General features: G+C 44.0%; 2 protein-coding genes across 5 annotated transcripts; one reads left to right on the top strand and one right to left on the bottom strand.

Annotated features, from left to right (window-relative positions):
* The first annotated feature begins 1,862 nt into the window (after positions 1-1,862).
* On the top strand, positions 1,863-3,851 carry LOC148385643 (uncharacterized). Of its 4 annotated transcripts, XR_015863355.1 has the most exons (6): positions 1,863-2,086; positions 2,283-2,318; positions 2,964-3,076; positions 3,150-3,246; positions 3,479-3,591; positions 3,661-3,851. XR_015863355.1 is itself a non-coding variant. In XM_088400159.1 (5 exons), the coding sequence occupies exons 1-5, from the start codon at positions 2,045-2,047 to the stop codon at positions 3,503-3,505; spliced, it is 276 nt and encodes a 91-aa protein (XP_088256285.1). In that variant the 5' UTR covers positions 1,863-2,044; the 3' UTR covers positions 3,506-3,851. The 4 variants fall into 4 exon arrangements, 3 of the variants coding, with proteins under 3 accessions (XP_088256285.1, XP_088256284.1, XP_088256283.1); XM_088400159.1 differs by having other exon boundaries at positions 3,003-3,076; positions 3,479-3,851; XM_088400158.1 differs by having other exon boundaries at positions 2,967-3,076; positions 3,479-3,851.
* Positions 3,852-3,955: 104 nt separating this feature from the next.
* LOC148385642 (activator of 90 kDa heat shock protein ATPase homolog 1-like) lies at positions 3,956-16,362 on the bottom strand. Its single transcript, XM_088400155.1, has 9 exons — positions 15,996-16,362; positions 14,562-14,752; positions 14,395-14,477; positions 14,204-14,321; positions 14,045-14,136; positions 13,826-13,957; positions 4,896-4,997; positions 4,752-4,803; positions 3,956-4,580 (listed from the first exon to the last, which is right to left on the bottom strand). The coding sequence occupies exons 1-9, from the start codon at positions 16,073-16,075 to the stop codon at positions 4,408-4,410; spliced, it is 1,023 nt and encodes a 340-aa protein (XP_088256281.1). The 5' UTR covers positions 16,076-16,362; the 3' UTR covers positions 3,956-4,407.
* Positions 16,363-17,103: the final 741 nt, after the last annotated feature.

Here is a 17,103-nt window from a genome sequence, read left to right as displayed (position 1 = left end):
GGCACATAGATTCTAGGCACATCCTGGCCTGTACTTACCGCCCTTCCCCATCGCCGCAGCACTTTGGAGTGGGGAGGTTGAAGTGGGGGGGGGAGTATCTGGAGCGGGCCTGCGCAAAGGAGTAGATTATAGTGAGGGGAGTGCCGCGCAGTCTCTACCCTCACTGCCTTGGCTCCTCCCTGCATATTCCAGCGGCATGCAGTGCACGATGACCTTCTGTAGAGGAGAGTTGCAGAAGACTGCCAGAAACACCACTATTGGTGACTGCCTAATGAAGGTTTTCTCCACAGTTTTTTTGTTAGGGGTTGACTCCCGTAGCCATAGCACATGAGTGCACCCATTAGGCATTGGGGTTTTCGGTTTTACATTGGAGTGGCCTTCTCCTAGATGGGTTGCCTTGCATGGCTATGAGCCCCATCTGCCCGTGCTATTTGCCCATAGCTGGGGCAGTAGTTGAGAGGCACCAGGGCGTGTCCACACACCGGTGGGCATGCACGCTTTCTCTCTGGGGCCCACTGCTGCTCCGAGATCTCCTGCAGTTTAGCCTGGGACCGCAAGGTACCCAGTATCCATGTGTGGCCGTGGGGAGGCACTGCAGTAGTCTTGACGGTGGAGAGGCTGTGTACCGGCAGGAGAAGGCTTACGCACTCTGCTCCTCTTTTCACCTCTGTCAAGGGGCGAGCCGGTGGCAGTAGCTGAAAGCAGAAGGTGACAAGCAGGAAGCAACATGCACTAGCTACAGACACTACTACCCCAGTACTACTGCACTGACGCTTCACACACGCCCTGTGTGCGATGCACACACACACGCACACACGCAGACACACGCACACACACGTTCACACCGTCATATGTGGGAATCGAACTCACGGTGTCGGCACACAAGATAGGCAATTGAACCCATCAGCGACTCCCAAATTAAATAGAAAACAACACTTTCTCAATCAACGAGGCGTGATTATGTCTCCCTGCTCACGTTTTTCAGCCCAGGAGTTTCAAATCCAACCGGCCCAATGGCAGGTGCACAATAATAGAACACCGCTATGTCACTTCACTCCACTCCACTATTTATGTAAGTGCTGACAATTGGTGACTATAACAGAAAATAAAAGGATAGATAGATAGATAGATAGATAGATAGATAGATAGATAGATAGATAGATAGATAGATAGATAGATAGATAGATAGATAGATAGATAGATAGATAGATAGATAGATAGATAGATAGATAGATAGATAGATAAAAAAACACAATTAAGATGGTTAGTAGGCTACTGTAGCATTTCAATTATGTTTTATGTTGCATTATTAATATTATTTTCCATTATTAAAATTATATGCAGTATAATTATCTTCTAAAATGCAATATGATTAGCTAGCAGAGCATCCAAGCTTTATATTAGCATACTAATTAGCCCTTGTTGTGCCCTAAGCACCTAACCCTGGCTCTTTACTTTTTTCCTCTTCAGTTGGTCTTCTTAAATACATATTTGTGAGCTTTGCACATTTGACAGCATCATCCTGTAAAGCCTTTCTTTTTCGTATCCGAGCTTTTTCAGCCCCACCTGGCTATTTTTCTGTCCATCGTTTAATCCACTGGCTACGCTTCTTCCGAACACGGAGCGTCATCCAGCCCTGAAGCTAAATTGGACTCGATCAATTTCAATGAGTGTGAAAGGGGGGGTTGAACATGTAAAGGTATCTCCCAACTTTAGACACGGGGAAGAGAACTGCGATGCAAAAGGGGTGTTGTAGGTTCAAATTGAAAATGAATTGAATTAAAAACATGAAAAAAAATTAATTAACTTGTAGCCTATAAAATGATGGCCCCCACCCACCTCACATTGGAGAGGCCCTCCGGTAAAAGTCCCGACTCTCCCGATTCGCCAGCACGCCATTGGGTGGGCGTCGCCCTCCTCGCGCGGCTGTCAATCATTTCTTGTCACGTGCTTCTTTCCCTGGCTGTCAACAAATGGACGCGGCAATGCTCCGTGGACGAAAGATGCAAAATGTGACTCGGCGGCGCCGAGGAGACTCGCGAAGATGCCGGCACACAAGAGACGATTTAATGTCCGTTTCGCACCGGTAAGTACTTTCTCTTAAAACTTGCATTTAACATTTTTGAAAGGCTGGGAAACGAGAAGGGTAGCTCGCCTGTTTTTGAACCGTGGAATTAGCTTGGCGATGTGATGCCTTCGTGGACTGTCGGAAACACTCAAACTTTTCCACAACATTGAGTTCAAGGTAGTTTCTGACGTGTGTGCGTGTATGTGTGTATCAGGCTCGCATCAAAAAGATCATGCAGAAGAACGCAGAGGTAGGAAGGATTGCCATGGCAGTACCTGTGATCATTTGTATCCATTTTACGATTTCAAAACTGCATTTGTGCATTATATTTGCTTGTTTTAACGTCCTGATATTTGGGTTTGAACGGCTCTGGGACGAAAACACGATGGAACTGTCAAAACTAATATTTTGGGAAAATATGTCGAGAAAATCACGAGAGCTCAGTTCAACCACAGCTATGGATGTTTAAAAAAAAAAAAACTACAATAAGTTGTATTGTTTGGCAGCTCATGTTAAATGTGACTAAGGCTGAATGGCCAATAGTGGTTTTGATAACGTGGTTGGCTAAAAACACTGGCTACTGTTATTATCCTAGGTGAAGGGTTGCGACGAAAACCGATATTGGAAAATCTGTTTTGATTGCAAAGATTAGTGCACTGAGGTCCCAGTGAATGACAAACTGAAAAACATTACGTGTCGACGCCCTAAACTGGAGGCCAGCTCGACTTCTTGAGATGTTCCTCAAGTCTCTTCTCACCAAAACCTATTTGATCACAAAATCCAACCTCAGCAGCGTCGTGTCCCTCGTGCACGTGTGAGTGCGCATCTTGTCCCAGTCGTTAGGTAACTTTGGCAACCGGGAGCAAATCAAATCAACGTGAGCGTTTGTACAAAGCAGTGCATCGAATCGGAGAAACTCTTGCACTTCCTGAAGGACATGACGGCAAGATTCTCATTCCCGAGCGCATCGAAAGGCAACAGGGGCCTGAGTGTGTGGCCATCGTACATGTGAGGAATTTTGGGAACGCCGTTCGCCTGTTGCTTCACTTGAAAACGGAGGGCTAACCGATGTTGTTTGCAGGCCCAAACGACCCGAAGTGTGCATACAGAAAAGTGTGAAAGCAGAAGTCACGCCGCGGCAAAGCCTGGACTCGTTTGGCAACGACTCCATCTCCAGTGTAAATAAGCTACTAAGTGAAACTGCCTTCATGTTTCTCATTTTATTTTTTTCTTGGGGGCACTACCAAGCCTAAAGGATGTCTTCAAACGAAACGCCAGACTTCAAATCTTGTGTTGCTACGTTAAACAGAAAACGTTAATTCAAAATGCAACAGTGCCACTGTGAGGCTGCAGTTTTTATCACGCCATTCAAGGCAATTTCTTTTCATTTTTTTTCCCCTCCTTTTGCAGGAGACGGAGCTCTTCATCTGCTTGTGAGCGTCCTGCTTCCTTTTAGCTTCTTTTGGACAAGAAACGAAGACTCATACATATATTAAGAGCGGGAAAACATACCTTTTGATGGGGTGAAAAAGTAGCAAATGTTATGTTTGGGATGAATTTTTGTTAACTATTTTATTTTTGTACATTTGCAGGTGTTGCTGAGGTTGTGTTTTCAGGCCTTTCTAGGCGTTTGCACATAGGAGGTTTGCGTTTTTGGAGCGTTTAATTTTTAAAGAACCTATAAATTAACGTTTTTAAACCATCAAACCTTTTTGTGTGCGCAAAAACATGTTCAACAACATTGTGAAAGTGGAAGACAATAATAAATCAAAGCAAACTTTGATTGGTTACATTTGGATCATTTCGAGGCCTTGTCATAGTTTTGAAACTGTTTTGGGGGAAATTTTGAGTTATTTAAATGTCAATTCAAATAACAAACACAGAAAGTGCACGCAGTGATTGGTTTATTCCAATAGTTTGCCATCACAACGTCGGCATGAAAATATATAAATAGATTAACCCCGCGGCGGGAATGTTTCCGTCTGCTACGCTCGCTTCCCGCATCATGCCTTCATGAAAGCTGGGACATTATGCAAGTGGCCGCAGCTATGAAGATCAACATGCACCGGCGCTACGCTCCTACAAAAAAACTTTTTCCAGAGCTGCTTGTTTGCTTAAATAAATGCAATGTTGGTTCTTTTGCTTGGAGACATGGAGGCCAATTTGCTTGAGTGGTTCTTGTGAGGTTCCTCTTAACAACAAATACTTGATAGGGACAAAACTAAAGTTGAAGAACAAAAAAAAAAAAAAAACACACAAACAAACGGTCCTCGCCGAGTTCACGTCAAGATGTCACCGAACGTAACGATGATGAGTTGAAATGAAGAAATAAGGATGTTTCAGAAGAGTCGCGCACCGTAGCCAAATGTCTGTTTGATGGCTTCAAAGTAGAACCTGCGCCAGCCGTCCTTGGTGCGATCCTCATCGTCGTTGGGAACCCCGCGACAATCCACACGCAATTCCGTCTCGCTGCTGCGGTCCGCCAATGTCAGTGTCACAGTGGCGTAGTGCTCTGAAACCGATGCAAATCAGTCACAAAATTCATCAGCCATGCTTTGTAGTCAGAAAATTTCGCAGAGGCTTTGAATGATTACGCGAGTAAGAAAACGCTTGTAATTCACCGCAGCCATGCAAACATATCTGAGCGGAAGCTTGGAGTTCCTGCGTGTGTGCAAATACATACCACAAGGCCAGTTGTTGTACCGCCACTTCATGACTATTTTCTCATCTCGCACCTACAAGCAGGAGTTAAGAGAAGCACTTAAGCGCAAAACACCAACAAGCACGATCAAAGATTTTGCTTCTTGCAGAAGACACCACATCTCACCAACTCCACGAACTCCCCCAAAACATTTCCACCGAGCAGACGAAACTTTCCTCCTTTCTCTCCCTCCACTGTGGCCGGAGCATGCGTGAAGGCCTGAATCATCTGCAACAAGCACAACACGCTAGAGCGGACGTCGATAATGCCGGCGATGACATTTCATTAGATCAGGGGCGTCAAACTAATTTTTTTCACGGGCCACATTGTAGTCATAGCTTCTTTCGGAGGGCCATTATGACTGTCAACCCAAATAAATGTATGAGCACCTCATATTATACACAGTAAAAGCTACAAAACAAACTGACAAATGACTCGTTTTCAAATCAGACGAGTAAAAACTGGTCAAATATTACAAAAAAAGATATTAAAAGTGAAGACAATTTGCAATTCTAGTAATGACACAAATTTGATGCACAATGTCTTCGCGGGCCACATAAAATGATGTGGCGGGCTGTATCCGGCCCCCGGGCCTTGCGTTTGACAACAGTGCATTAAATGGTCGATCTTTGTGCCGAAGGGCCACACTTGAGTTTTAAAATGGACAAATGGGCCAGCTCACTCACAAAGTCAGTTAAAGAAAATCATGAAGGCACAAGCTGTTGTTCTGCTGAGGTTTTTTTTGTCTGGTGTTGCAAGCAATATATGTAACTGAGAACTTCACAACAAGCAGCAGACAGTGAACAATTCTCCCCCCGCCCCAAAAATTGGTCCACTAGCTTAATGCTAACACACATGATGGAAAAATCGACTTTACCTTTTAAAATAATTTTCTTGTGTATTTGGAGTCTCCAGGGGTGTAGAAAAGTGTAATCTATCCCTCCAGGTGCTGCTGTGATACTTTTATGATCTGTTTGGGGGGCTAATTTTTACTCCGTTCAGATTTCTCCATTTTCTATTACGTATTTTTGTCTATTACATCACATCCGTTGGGGCGGGACAAAACAAACAAGGTAATGGGTGTTGCCAAACAGTTTCACAAATCTGCCATTTTTATTACTCTGTGAAACCTTTGTAGTCCAAACAACTCAAGGATGCCGAAGTGGAGAGATCAAAATGTTCGTTGTTGGATGGATGCATCCCCCAACATCACACCTGGTCAGAAATGCCTGGTCAAATTTTCAAGCAGTGTTCCCATATCTGTGGGTAAAGTCCTGCTTGTTCCAGGATGAGTGTTTCAGAGATCTTTTGTCAGTAAAAAGAAGGATTCACCGAAAGACTTTGTTTCGTTGATGGTTCAGTACCTTCAAAACGAGGGAGACAGTAAAGCAGTAAGCTTGAGATGACACAAAAATAAACTATTTCACTTGAATAATATGTGTCTATGCACTTGTCATAGCATTACCGTCAGTCTTTTTGCTGATTTTTGAGCTGTGCGTTCTATTTTCACTTCTTGTGGGTGTATTTTGAGTAGTTGTATCAGATGAATTGCGTTGAAGTTGCTAAATGCATTTGTTAGCTTCTCACTAACACTAGCATTAGCTTACTTCTTAGCTTGACTGCAGTGCTTGTTTACATGAAGTGATCAGTATTGTGAGGGGATTTCTTTTGTTACGTGTTATGTACGTATGGACAAGTCTTCTGGCGTTGACTTCTTTTAATCAATCAAAACGTTTGCAGCGCAAGTAAACGCTACCTTGGTTTAAAAACTACAAATATGTTGACTGGGAAGGGAGGCGGGCATCTTGCGGCATGGTGGGTGTGGGGTGTAAAGTATCTCATTTGCATTTAACACTAGAACAGCGGCTGTTAGGGTGAGAAGCGCGGTCATCCGGGAGAGACTCGGCGTGGAGTCGCGACTCCTCCACGTTGAGAGGAGACAGATGAGGTGGCTCGGGCATGTCATCAGGATGCCTCCTGGACGCCTCCCTGGGGAGGTGTTCCGGGCATGTCCCACCGGTAGGAGACCCCGGGGACGACCCAGGCCAGCTGAGAGACACAGTGCCTTGCGAAAGTATTCGGCCCCCTTGAACCTTTCAACATTTCGCCACATTTCAGGCTTCAAACATAAAGATGTAAAATTTTAATTTTTTGTCAAAAATCAACAAGTGGGACACAATCGTGAAGTGGAACGATATTTATTGGATAATTTAAACTTTTTTAACAAATAAAAAACTGAAAAGTGGGGCGTGCAACATTATTTGGCCCCTTTACTTTCAGTGCAGCAAACTCACTCCAGAAGTTCAGTGAGGATCTATGAATGATCCAATGTTGATAAATAGAATGCAAATGTGTGTAATCAAGTCTCTGTATAAATGCACCTGCTCTTTGATAGTCTCAGGGTTCTGTTTAAAGCGCAGAGAGAACCATCAAGACAAAGGAACACATCAGGCAGGTCCGAGATACTGTTGTGGAGAAGTTTAAAGCCGGATTTGGATACAAAAAGATTTTCCAAGCTTTAAACATCTCAAGGAGCACTGTGCAAGCAATTATATTGAAATGGAAGAAGTATCAGGCCACTGCCGGCCGTCCCTCCAAACTTTCATCGCAAACAAGGAGAAGACTGATCAGAGATGCAGCCAAGAGGCCCATGATCAATCTGGATGAACTGCACATAACTACAGCTGAGGTGGGAGAGTCTGTCCATAGGACAACAATCAGTCGTGCACTGCACAAATCTGGCCTTTATGGAAGAGTGGCAAGAAGAAAGCCATTTCTCAAAGATATCCATAAAAAGTCTCGTTTAAAGTTTGCCATAAGCCACCTGGGAGACACACCAAACATGTGGAAGAAGGTGCTCTGGTCAGATGAATCCAAAATCAAACTTTTTGGCCACAATGCAAAACGATATGTTTGGCGTAAAAGCAACACAGCTCATCACCCTGAACACACCATCCCCACTGTCAAACATGGTGGTGGCAGCATCATGGTTTGGGCCTGCTTTTCTTCAGCAGGGACAGGGAAGATGGCTAAAATTGATGGGAAGATGGATGTAGCCAAATACAGGACCATTCTGGAAGAAAACCTGTCGGAGTCTGCAAAAGACCTGAGACTGGGACGGAGATTTATCTTCCAACAGGACAATGATCCTAAACATAAAGCCAAATCTACAATGGAATGGTTCACAAATAGACGTATCCAGGTGTTAGAATGGCCAAGTCAAAGTCCAGACCTGAATCCAATCGAGAATCTGTGGAAAGAGCTGAAGACTGCTGTTCACAAATGCTCTCCATCCAACCTCACTGAGCTTGAGCTGTTTTGCAAGGAAGAATGGGCAAGAATTCCAGTCTCTCGATGTGCAAAACTGAGAGACATACCCCAAGCGTCTTGCAGCTGTAATTGCAGCAAAAGGTGGCGCTACAAAGTATTAGCGCAAGGGGGCCAAATAATATTGCACGCCCCACTTTTCAGTTTTTTATTTGTTAAAAAAGTTTAAATTATCCAATAAATTTCGTTCCACTTCATGATTGTGTCCCACTTGTTGTTGATTCTGGACAAAAAATTAAAATTTTATATCTCTATGTTTGAAGCCTGAAATGTGGCGAAATGTTGAAAGGTTCAAGGGGGCCGAATACTTTCGCAAGGCACTGTATGTCTCTCAGCTTGCCTGGGAACACCTTGGGATCCCCCGGGATGAGCTGGATGAAGTGGCTGGGGAGGGGGGAGTCCCTCCTGAAGCTGCTGCCCCCGCGACCCGACCCCGGATAAGCGGAAGAAGATGGATGGATGGACAGCGGCTGTTTTGATCTACCTCTAACAGCGGAGTGCGTCAATTGACGCGCCATTGATGCGACACGTTACCGTCACACATCACATGTTGCGCATGTCATGTTATCGCGATTGTGTTGTTCGAGCGTACGCCCCAAGAACGTAGTAATTGTGTGAGGATATCGTAGCGGAGTGACGAGTGTAATTGTATCTTAACATAGAGATGAAGAGAACAAAATCAACGTCGCATCAACCTTCAAAAGAAAGTAAGCAGGCTGAAGCGCCAGGCGACCCGTGTTTATCACAACTACAACAACAAAGCACGCGCCCACAGTGCTACAACTGCCAAACAGGCTCTCGAACATCTTCAGAAGCTGCTTGATACAGACAGCAGCGATGACGTCTCTGGTGACAAGTTTGATGACGTATCAACACGCAGTGATACTGAAGAATATGCAGTAACATCTTCGAGTTCCGATGATGTCACATCAGACATAGAAGAGGGGGACGCGGTAGAAGTGGAGGCGGCACCCTCATACAGAGAAGAGGGGGATGCTATAGAAGTGGAGGAGGCATCTTCTCACAGACAAGAAGGGGATGCTACAAAAGGGGTTGCTGTTCCAGTCAGTGCTCCACACAATGAAAAAAGGGTGCGATGTAAGGTTAGCAGCAAAGATGGCAGAGAGTGGGAGATTTCAGGAGTAACAGCACCCCTTGGACGAATGCAGGTACAGAATGTATTTACAGCAAAAGAAGGTCCTACAAATTATACCAGAACACCTGTTGATGCATTCAGACTACTTGTTGATGAAGGCATGACTCGTCACATCAAGTGCTGCACTCTTGAGTATGCCCGCACGTCTGATCCCTGGGATCTGATAATGAGCTTGATGCATTTATTGGGTTGCTGTACTTGAAAGGGTGTATGAATGCCAAGAACTTTACACTAGATTTGCTGTGGTCAGAAAAATATCAATGCCAAGCCTTTCGTCAAGCAATGCCTCGTGACCGATTCAGAAAAATAAAAAAGTACATCCGTTTTGATGTGCGTTCCACTCGTAGAGAGAGGGTCACGAAAGACAAGTTTTGTTTGATGTCATGGCTTTTGGACAGATTTGTTGGGAACAGTCAGAAGGCATATATTCCGCAGGATTCACTAACTGAGTGGATGAACAGCTGTTTCCAACCAAAACTCGCTGTAGGTTCACTCAATATATTCCAAATAAACCCGACAAGTTTGGAATCAAGTTTTGGGTCCTTGCTGAAGTTGGAACAAAGTACTGCCTCGGTGTGAAGCCATATCTTGGAAAGGATGAGCAGAGAGTCAACAGTTTGGGGACACATCACTAAGTGATGACACTTATGGAGCCGCACTTTGGGCGTGGCTACAAAGTCACCACTGACAACTTTTTCATAAGCAAAGACCTAGCACTGAAGCTTTTGTAAAAGCGGACATCAATAGTTGGCACCATGCGATGAAACAGGAGAGAGATTCCAAGCTCTTCAAAGATGGCCACTCACGAGTCAGTATTTTACAGGTCTGGCTCCATCCAGTTGGTCAGATACCAATCAAAGCCCTCTAAATCTGTTGTGCTGCTGTCAACTCTGCACAAAGGTTCTCTGTGCTAGACAGATGGCTAAAAGAAGCCAGAATCAATCCTGTATTACAACAGCAACAAATGCCGACATGCTTGACGCAATGTGCCAACAGATGTCTACAAAGGCAGGATGCAGAAGATGGCCACTTACAGTGTTCATCAACATTCTAGATATGGCTGGAGTCAATTCGTGGATAATCTACAGTCACTGGCACTAATATCTCACGCAGGGAATTCTTTCGTCAGCTGTCTAAAGAACTGACATTAGCTTAGATGTCAGCCAGGAATCCTGTACCAATGGCAGCGTCCACAGCAACGGGACAATTGACAACTAGAGTGACTTGTCAGATAAAAAGCTGCAACAGAACTGTCTGTGATGTTTGCAAACGCCCTGCATGTGGAAAATGTATGGCTAAAATTTGTATCGCCTGCAAAGATAAGGCTGTCTGATATTAGGGACAAGCACAAACATGCAAGTCTGTGACTGAAATGCTTGTGAAAGAACTTTGTTACACATTATTACACTTTGTTACATGGATAACCATACTGTGCATGCTATAATGTTCAATTGTGTCAATTGACGCATCTACAAACCGGATTCGGTTGAAGTTGGGAAATTGTGTAAAATGTAAATAAAAACAAAATACAACAATTTGAAAATCCTTCTCAACCCATATTCAATTGAATACATTACAAAGACAACATATTTAATGTTCAAACTGATAAACTTAATTGTTTTTTGCCAAATAATAATTAACTTAGAATTTCATGGCTGCAACACGTCCAGTAGAAGTTGGGAACGGTGGCAAAAAATACTGAGAACGCTGAGAAAAGCTTATCAAACAGCTATTTGGAACATCCCACATGTGATCAGGCTAATTGGGAACAGGTGGGTACCACGATTGGGTATAAAAGGAGCCTCCCAAACATGCTCAGTCATTCACAAGCAAGGATGGGGTAAGGTTCACCACTTTGTCCACAACTGCGTGAGAAATAAGAACAACATTTCTCAAAGCAAAATTGTAAGGAATTTAGGGATTTCAACATCTACGGTCCATAATATCATCAAAAGGTTCGGAGAATCTGGTGAAATTCTCTGGTGAAAAGTGCCACGGCCAGAAACCTAGACTGAATGACTATGACCTTCGATCCCTCAGACGGCACTGCTTTAAAAACCGACATGAGTGTGTAAAGGATATCACCAAATGGGCTCAGGAAAACTTCAGAAAACCACTGTCAGTAAATACAGTTTGTCACATCAGTAAGTGCGGGTTAAAACTCTACCATGCAAAGCAAAAGCCGTTTATGAACAACATCCAGAAACGCCGCCGAGTTCTCTGGGCCCGAGCTCATGTAAAATGGACTGATGCATAAAGTGTTTTGTGGTCTGATGAGTCCACTTTTCAAATTGTTTTTGGAAACACTGGACGTCATGTCCTCCGGACCAAAGAGGAAGCGGACCATCCGGACTGTTATGAACGCAAAGTTCAAAAGTATGGGGGGTGCATTAGTTCCCATGGCATGGGTGACTTACATTTCTGTGAAGGAAATACATTTCTGTGAAGGAAACAAATGCTGAAAAGTACATACAGATATTGGAGCAACATGTGCTGCCATCCAAGCGACGTCTTTTTCATGGACACCGCTGATTATTTCAGCAAGATAATGCCAAGCCACATTCTGCACGTGTTACAACAACGTGGCTTCGAAGTAAAAAGTCCAGGTTCTCCCCTGGCCCGCTTGCAGTCCAGCCCTGTCTCCCATTGAAAATGTGTGGCACATTATGAAGCATAAAATACGACAGGGAAGACTGTTGAACAACTTAACGGTTCATCAAGCAAGAATGGGAAAGAATTCCACATGAGAAGCTGAGAAAATTAGTCTCCTCTCTTCCAAAACATTTATTGAGTGTTATTAAAAGGAAAGGTGATGTAACGAAGTGGTAAACACGCCCTTTCCCAATTTCTACTGGACGTGTTGCAGCCATGAAATTCTAAGTTAATTATTTGAAAAATAAAATAAAGTTTATGAATTTGAGCATTAAATATGTTGTCTTTGTAGTGTATTCAATTGAATATAAGTTGAAAAGGATTTTCAAATCATTGTATTTTGTTTTTACATTGGAGCCTCGGTTTTCGACCACAATCTGTTCCAGAAGGCTGTTCGAGAAGTGAATCGTTCGAATTCCGAATCACGTTTTCCCATTACAAATAATGGAAAAAAAATTAATCTGTTCCAAGCAAAAAAAAAAAAAAAAAAAGGCATTTTTAAGGCATTCTTTCATTTGTGCATTTTGGTCCGATCGCGCAACTGCAGCGCACCGCCGAACGTGCAACCGTAGCGCGTCGCCGACCGCTCAACTGCACCGCGCTGGTCGCATTATTGTGACAGAGCCGTTGCTGAAATTTAGAAAATATTTTTAAAGTCCTGATGTACTTTCCAAAATTTAAGTTGACCTCAGTGCGCAGAGAGCTTAATTTTGTCCGATCGCGCAACTGCAGCGCACCACCGAACGCGCAACTGCACAGCACTGGTCGCATTATTGCGACAGAGCCGTCGCTGAAATTTAGAAAATATTTTTAATGTCCGGATGTACTTTCCAAAATTTAAGTGGACCTCAGTGCGCAGGGAGCTTAATTTGGTCCGATCGCGCAGCCGCAGCACGCCGGTCGCTCACTGTCACATAGCTTTAAGAGCGTCTTTGTGTTTTAGGATGGCTTTACTGCTCCCACTTGCTTCCTTTGGAGGCATAATTACAGTTGATGCAATTCTCAGAGTAACGAGAATGTAATAACGAACGGAGTCAGTTGGCATGCGGGTCCTCTTGGCTCATCTCGCGAGGTTCGACAACCTCGTATGACAACAATCGTATGACATCCGAGCAAAAGAATCTCGAATTTTTTGTTCGATATCGATTTGTTCGAGAACCGGGACGTTCGAAAACCGAGGCTCCACTGTATTTACATTTTACACAATTTCTCAACTTCAATCGAATCCGGTTTGTATCTGTTCTAGGTATAAACTGCTGTATCTTGCACACAAGTAATTTAAATAGGTTTTTGTCTTTGTTTTTCTATTATGCATGCTAAATAAATAAGTCAATTTTTGTCAGATTTTTCCTACAAATGCGTATTATCCATGACGCAAAGTTGTGATGCGCGTCAATTGACGCATCCAGCTGTTCTAGTGAGAGACCGCACCAAAACGGCCGCACCTCAGAACAAGTAGAAAAGAGGGACCAGTGACCTATCAAAACGAGGAATTCAGACAAAAGCATCGCTGTTCCACATAATATAGACTACATCTGAATGAGTAAAACAGTAGAATTTATTACCGTGATACGTGGGCTTTAATGGGAAACACTAGAGAGGCTAATGAAAGCAGCACTGACATCACTAAAGTTCTAAAGCTTTAAAGAACGCACAGTTAAACACAAACGGTAGCGACTGATGTAGACGGGGAATTCAACAAGACTCACGGGAATATCTTCTATCCTCTGTGAAAAATAACTCTTTACTTGAGCTTAGTTGCAACCTCTATTCTCATCATCAAACTGACACAATTCAAGTGTGAATGAAGATGCAAATATGCTCAAAGACCAAATCAAAGTAGCAAGCTACAAAAAAATGGAGCGGCTATACATTGTCCACCACTGCCAGAAGAGGGCTGGGCAACGTATCCGCTTCTCACCTCCTGGTTGACAAAGACTTTGAAGAGGTCTGCCGGGCTGGTGAGGAACGTTTCTGTCAACCTGAACTTGCACGTGGGAATCTTCACGCCCGTGTTGGCCGCTGGCGCTGAGCTGCTACTTGATGAAGAAATCTGCACCCCGCCCCCCCGGCAAAAAAACAAAATGGAGTCAGCGCGTCTTTTGCTGAAGGAACGCCTGCAGAGATGAATGTGAGGTACCAGAGTTTTGTCCGTCTTGGCTTTGGACTGTGAGGACGACTGCAGCGGCGCCACGCCGTTGGCTGTCGGCAGGATCATCCCCTGAGTGAACTCTGCGGAAGAAATAACCCGAGTTACATACGTGTCGCCCCAAAAATGATCAGCAACATTTGGGTTGACCTGATTTCAATAAGCCCACGTAGCTTCCCAGAGCCTCGCGGATCTTCTCAGCTCCTCTGGATTTCATCAAGTGGGCCAGCGGCGTCTCCGGTTCATCTTTGTTCAGTGCAATGCTAATCTGCGAGAAGATGACAACACAAGTGTCACCGCTCCAACAACAACGCTCCAAGTGTCCCATCTTGACTGCTTACATCCAGATCCTCCATATCGTTCTCATCAGACAGGTTAGGAATCTCCACAGAGCCCTGGTATTTTATTCCCGATTTGGACATTCCTGTTAAAACAAAAAAAAGTCCAAAGGTTTACATTTTCACAGGCCGACGATGTTGTAGATTGATATCTTACAACTTTGACCAACCTGTCCAGGTTGCTTTCAGGTTCCATTCATAGAAGAAGATCAGTTTGCCTTTGCGGTTGTTGATGGATGCCTCGCCCTCCACCTTGCTCACCTCAGTCACCTCGCAGCTTCCTTCGCCGCTCTCCACCCGCAGGCCCAGCAACAGACTTTTTAACTTATCCGACGACCAGCTTGTGGCATCTCGTTCCGTCCTGAGGAGGAAGCAATTGTTACAACTTGAAAAGAAGTCATAAGAGTTCTTTAAAAGTCTGCACTTGTAGTAAGCTTTTACGCTGCTCGCACCAGCACTGGGACTTGGGAAACATCCCACTCGGTTCTATTCAACTATGACTGATGTCTTTAGCTTGCGATCCATTTTTACCAAATATCTTCTTGTGCAGATGTTTGAATTGTGTTTTAGGGCACATCTTGAGTTGAAGGTGTATATCATAGCAACTTGTAATACACCGGGAACCTAAGACCTCCCAGACCGCGCAACATTGTATTTTTAGCACTTGTCAAATGTGCGGGACTACCGCACAAGTCTTGGGGATTGCGCTAAACATTTCCAGAAAAATGTTGTTCCATCAAGTCACCATGCCAATGGAGTGTGGTTGCCATGGAGAACCAACTCAGAGGGGGGAAGATGACGCTTGACACGCTGACTGGCTGTGACGACATTTGATTATGAAGCCAGCTCAATTTTTATTTGCATATGGTGACATGCTGACAATATGACAATTACAAACTAGTGCAAGCAATGGTTTTTGGCTCTCGTTGCCTGTAAATGTTATACTCCTCATTTGAAAACATTGCACACAAAGAAAGGAGAGAACACACATATGGCAGTGTAAGGAAGAAGAAAATCTGCTAACTTTTGTAGTAGTGCACAATTTTGATTGTGCCCAGCTAACTCACGATTATCTCAAACATTCATCGTGAGTACCCAAATGACTTATGGAATGAACATTTTAAACATAAAGTGTGATAATAGTTGGGATTTAAACAGCTGAAAGCCATTTATTTATGTAGTGCTGCAAGAGGAGTTTAAAATCAAAGTATAATGATTTTTGTTTGAGAGCATTTAAGATTTAAAATTCACCTGCAATCAATGTGAACCTACTCAAGATGTACTTTGAGAGCTGGTTCGCTGTTTGTTAAAGACTTAGTCCATACACGGGTGAATGACAATAAACAATTCCTTTAGTAACACTTTTCTCGCCTGTGCTACTTTAGCTGTTAGCTTTCAGACAAAATTAACCTAGGCATTTTTATTTTAGATATTTTACTAATTGTTAATCAAGCTTAGCGGTAACAAGACGAAGCGTTGCGACAACGTTGAAAGACCTGGAAGAGCCCCAATGTGCTCTTTTCGTGCGCCCCCCGAAGGAGGTCGGTGTGCTATTAGCATTAGCCGTCAAGCTCGCAGACGAACGTCCTTTCTTCCCGCCTCACCAATGCCAGTTGTTGACGTTCGTGGCGTCCGCTCGCTCCTCTACGATCCAGCGAGGGTCTCCTTCGCCCCACTTGGCCATCTCGGCTGTCGTCAAAAATAAAATGGACCGTGACGAGAGTGCTTCGCCGACGCCGGTGTGGACTCAAGCTCGCACACGTTGCTTCTAGAAGTCTCCGGCCGGCCCCCACGAGAGAGTTGACTCCGCGAGACGAGAAATTGCTGGAAACGGAAGTTGTTACGAAGGGAACGCCTCTTTTGCCGTGTTTGGTTGGACTTCTGTCACACCGGATATCCGGCCCGATCCGAAGTCTCGCGTGACGTCTCCGCTCGCGACTTCCTTCCTTACTTCGGCTTTTCAAGATGGCCGCTCTACTTGTTCGAGCACCTGAGCGAGAAAGTTCATTTGCAGTTTCTATTCACGTCATTTCCCCCGTGTTCTGTGTCATTTAACACGTACTGCTACTTTGTGATATCATACGTAATCAGTGGTGAGCTAATGCTAACAGTGGCTAGAGGACTAGCCTTTGCTACAGTAGAAACGATATATGGATATGAAATAAACGTAGCCTACTCAAAATTCACCAATTTATTATTAGTGGCATGATAGAATACGTGACGACAGGTAACACAAATAACATACACAAACTGCTTGCTCTGAAGTATAGATATACTCTTAGGAGGCCACCTTCCAAATGCCAGTTCATGAATGCAATCATAGTTCTCACCATTTCTCCACTGCTGTCAACCCAAAATAAATGTGCTGTAAAACAGCATCATTGATATCATTGAACCCCCTTCCAGAAGAAAAACTGTAGATGGTGAAACATCCAGATTATTTGTTATCAATATCAACAACCCACCGATGAAAAGATTCAACACCCTGAAAAAATATGGATTTTGAAACACCTACTCTTTTCAGGTGTGGGTATTTTCACATCAGAGCCCCTTTTCTGCCAACACCCATACTTATGGCAATGGAAGCATTCCAACACCCATCTTTTTCCCAGTGAAATGGTTCAACATCCACTTATCAATGTAAACTGTGGGGGAAAGAGGGTGTTCTAAGATACCTACCCACAAAAAAGTGGGTGTCCACACTTTTGCAAA

Source organism: Syngnathus floridae, chromosome 16 (assembly GCF_059516105.1).
Source record: "Syngnathus floridae isolate MCC-2025c chromosome 16, RoL_Sflo_1.0, whole genome shotgun sequence".
In the NCBI taxonomy this organism is placed as follows: domain Eukaryota; kingdom Metazoa; phylum Chordata; class Actinopteri; order Syngnathiformes; family Syngnathidae; genus Syngnathus; species Syngnathus floridae.
This window is presented reverse-complemented; position numbering and strand designations above follow the sequence as displayed.